General features: G+C 40.1%; 1 protein-coding gene across 1 annotated transcript in view; it reads right to left on the bottom strand.

Moving 5' to 3' along the window:
- nectin4a (nectin cell adhesion molecule 4a) overlaps window positions 1-3503 on the bottom strand; it is a 51118-nt gene that overhangs the window by 9784 nt on the left and 37831 nt on the right. The window contains exons 6-7 of the mRNA XM_037681789.1: window positions 664-815; window positions 416-566 (exon numbers count right to left, since the gene is read on the bottom strand). Of these exons, the coding sequence (XP_037537717.1) occupies window positions 416-566; window positions 664-815 (303 nt within the window). The remainder of the gene's footprint in view (window positions 1-415; window positions 567-663; window positions 816-3503) is intronic.

Below are 3503 nucleotides of genomic sequence, written 5' to 3'. Positions count from 1 at the left end.
TATATATATACACATTTCATATATATACATATATGTGTGTGTGTGTGTGTGTGTGTATGTGTGCAAATTCTAAACCTCGGAAAAGAACAGTCTTGTTCAGCTTTTTGCATGTTTCCACTGTGAATGAGGCATCTTCTGTCTATTGCTTCACTTTTGCCACATTCAAATCGCCGGCAACTTGGACGCATGATTCAACGCTCATTGAGGTGTCTACATATATGTATATGGTCCACAGCAGGTGCGAGCCAACCCAGGACGTATTACGAGTTTATTCTCGTAATATTACGACTTTTTTCTCTTAATGTAAATTTTTATTTCTAAGCGTGGGCCTAAAGCTCCATCGTAAGTTTTTGATTCTGCATTGTGGAGATGCTTAAAGTTATCTCATCCTAATTAACATTATGTTCTCTCATACGTTTTCTTAGTCAGCTCATTTTTCAGCTTCTTTTTCTTGCGTTTGTGGTGACAAGTGAGGGTGATGATGACGATCATCATCAAGATAAAGAGCCCAGCGGCCCCAGCCCCCACATAGATCATGTTGCCAAAGGGGTCCACCAGCGAAGACTCTGGAACAGGACAGAGGAGAGATTAGATTAACTTTTTAAATTTTTTTTATTGTCATGACGAGTGTCAGTGCGCCATGTTGATGGTGCAGTCATCTACCTCCCAAAGTAATCTTCACCGTCGCCTTAGTTTCACCCACTTTGTTCTTTGCCATGCACTCATAGGCGTCCCCGTCAGAGAAGTTCAGGGGTCGCATAAAAACCAGTTTATCATCAGTGACTTGTGTTCCTTGAGGCAGCGCTCCGCCCGCTCTGCAGGTAGAACAAACACAGGGCACATGACAGCCTTGTTAGATCAACAGTCCATTTCAAAGCTTGTTAGATAATAGAGAAAAGAAAGAGCCATCTTTTAAATTTTTATCAATTTATCTAAAAAATGAAATGTTGAGCAGAAAATTCCAGGGATGAAACAATATTAAGCAACAGAAAATGTCTTTGCTAAAACTGACAATGTCTCCTGTTTTCTGAAAACTTTTACTTTGTGTTTGAACATATTCCTTCATTTAGATCATTTGACCCTTAGATTTAATCGGCCTACGTAAACAGAGTTGGCCTGGACGATGTGTTTGTTTAAATGAAAAAACTAGTGTGTCATTTCTTTGTTTTCTCCTTTTATTGTCTAAATAATTTGGTTGATACCATCTTGACTCTTGTCCAAGGAGGTGAAAAGTAGCCTTTCAGCTAACTCTGCCACATTTACAGTAATGTTTATTTGTTGTGCATTATCCTTGTTAAATGAACTAATAAACTGCAAAAAAAATCTACAAATAAAAAAGATATTACTTTCACACCTCAACATGATGTGAAACCACAGCCAGCAGTGAATTAGGACCTCTGGAAATGAAATGTTTATGTTTTTTCAATGTTTATCAGGACAATTAAACAAAAAAAGAGAGCAGCTTTCCATGGAAACGTTGGTTGGTTTCCATGCCAGGCAGTGTTGCCAGAAAAGAACTTTTGTACTGTTGCTTTAAAATGATTGTATTTTGACTCAGACTGTCATCTGTGCTGAGTGGGTGTGTTGTAAGATGGGATGTGTGTTGTGTTCGGTGAACATGTGCACAGAAAAGTAGGGGGTAAAAATACATATTCATGCTTATCTGGCAACCTTTATGCATGCCCCTGAATCATGCATGCAGTGTCAGCATGACCACAGTTGCATCCAAACTGGTGAATACATGAATGTTCCTTTGGACCGAGGATGTTGTTGGTTTGTTCCTCCATGCTGACAAAGGGTAACAGAAACACTCTGCTCTCTGACATTTATTGGAGCTGTTGTCAGAGCAGAAAAACTTTGGACTGCAGCCGTCTGGAGTGGACATGTGCGATTTCACACAGCGTATTTCACACCTCTGAGGGGGTTCCCCTAAAACCATCCACTCTGAGACCAGGATTCAGAAACCTTTGATTTCAGAGAGAACAAGGGCTGTTGTCAACTGCCGAGCTGCCTCAGAAGAGCTCTGGTTTCAGTCAAACAAAGTGTTGCGTAAACCAGGCTAGCTAAAAAAACGCTAAGTCTAGGCCAAAAAAAGTTTTGGTTCTCGTCTTTTTTCCATAAAAAAAACAAAAAAACAACTTATTTGTACTTTAGTTATAAAACAAATAGTTATGGGTTGTCAAATGTTAGGTTTTAAAAATGTTTCTTTGAATTGAACAGTCAGGTTTTTTTCTTGCTCAAGGCCTTACATCATTGCCTAAGGTCACGGAACGGCAACAGTTGGAGGCTAGTCGGCTGCAGCAGCAGCTCTGATATTTTTTCTTGTTTTATTAATCTACCACTGATCCATAGACCTCATTGTCAGACACTACTTTTAGAAATGCAAATGCACAAAGATAAAAGAAATAACCACCACTGTCTATTGATAAATCTCACAGTACAACTCAACAGATCTCCACCTACATTTGCAAACAAATGGAAGAACATTGTGTGTATTTCTCACGTTAGAGCTGCACATTAATGGAGCTGTACAATCAATGAACAGTTGGCTTATTTGTTGCAAAGTGCTGCAATTTTCCTTATTTGTAAGTGGACCAAGAGGGCAGGTCAAATGTGCCATTTGTTCCATTAATCTGTCTCGTTCGCTACGAGTCATTCAGCCCATGTGACTCAGAGCTTCAGCAGGTGTGAAGGGTGTTGCCAAGATGTTTTTGTTGTTCGAGCACATTTCTGTCAGTCACTTCAGACACACTGGAGCTTGATCTCTGCCACAAAAATTCACACAGCGGTGTCGGATGTTATCAGCCCATTAAATGGACGTTATGGTCCCTCCTACCTCTTAGCAGTTTTAATGTTTCATTTGTATCACTGATAATATGCAGCGTCGCACGCGGGTAAAACAGGAAGGGTTTTTGGTTTTGTGAGCTTTATGTAACCCTTTTCATAAACCTAACCTTACACATGACCCAGAGCACTGACCCTAAACTTAACCCCCTTACATCCTGATGCATGCTCAATAATCCAGGTAGAAAAATCTAAAAAAAAGTTAAATCTGGTCCTCTGGACATTCAAAAAAAAAACAAAAAAACAAAGCAAAACAACAAAAAAATGTAGAAACATTTCATTTCTCATCCGAGAGACTTCCTCAGTCTGAGGTGCTGTATTCAGCTCAGTCTCTTAAATAGCACCTTCTCAGAGTGGATCAACCAGTTTTGCTACTGACAACCAAAACCAGCTGATCACATGCTCAAGAAGGACCATCAGCCTAACAATGGATCATTAGCACACTGATGGCTGTTTACTATTCATAGAGGGCTGAGTGATACTAGCAATCACAGCATTTTAAGAGGGGAACAATTGAACACGTAGGCCTCCACCCCTGTTTAATGATGGATGATTTCTTTTCACAAAGATGGCCTCCTTTACTCCTCTCTCAAACCATCGTTCCTCTCTATCCAGGATGTGCACATCTTCATCCCTGAAAGAGTGACCGCTGGCCTGGA

Source organism: Nematolebias whitei, chromosome 1, assembly GCF_014905685.2.
Source record: "Nematolebias whitei isolate Nwh7 chromosome 1, NemWhi1, whole genome shotgun sequence".
NCBI classification, from domain to species: domain Eukaryota; kingdom Metazoa; phylum Chordata; class Actinopteri; order Cyprinodontiformes; family Rivulidae; genus Nematolebias; species Nematolebias whitei.
Note: the sequence above shows the minus strand (reverse complement) of the source record. Positions and strands in the feature narration are given on the sequence as shown.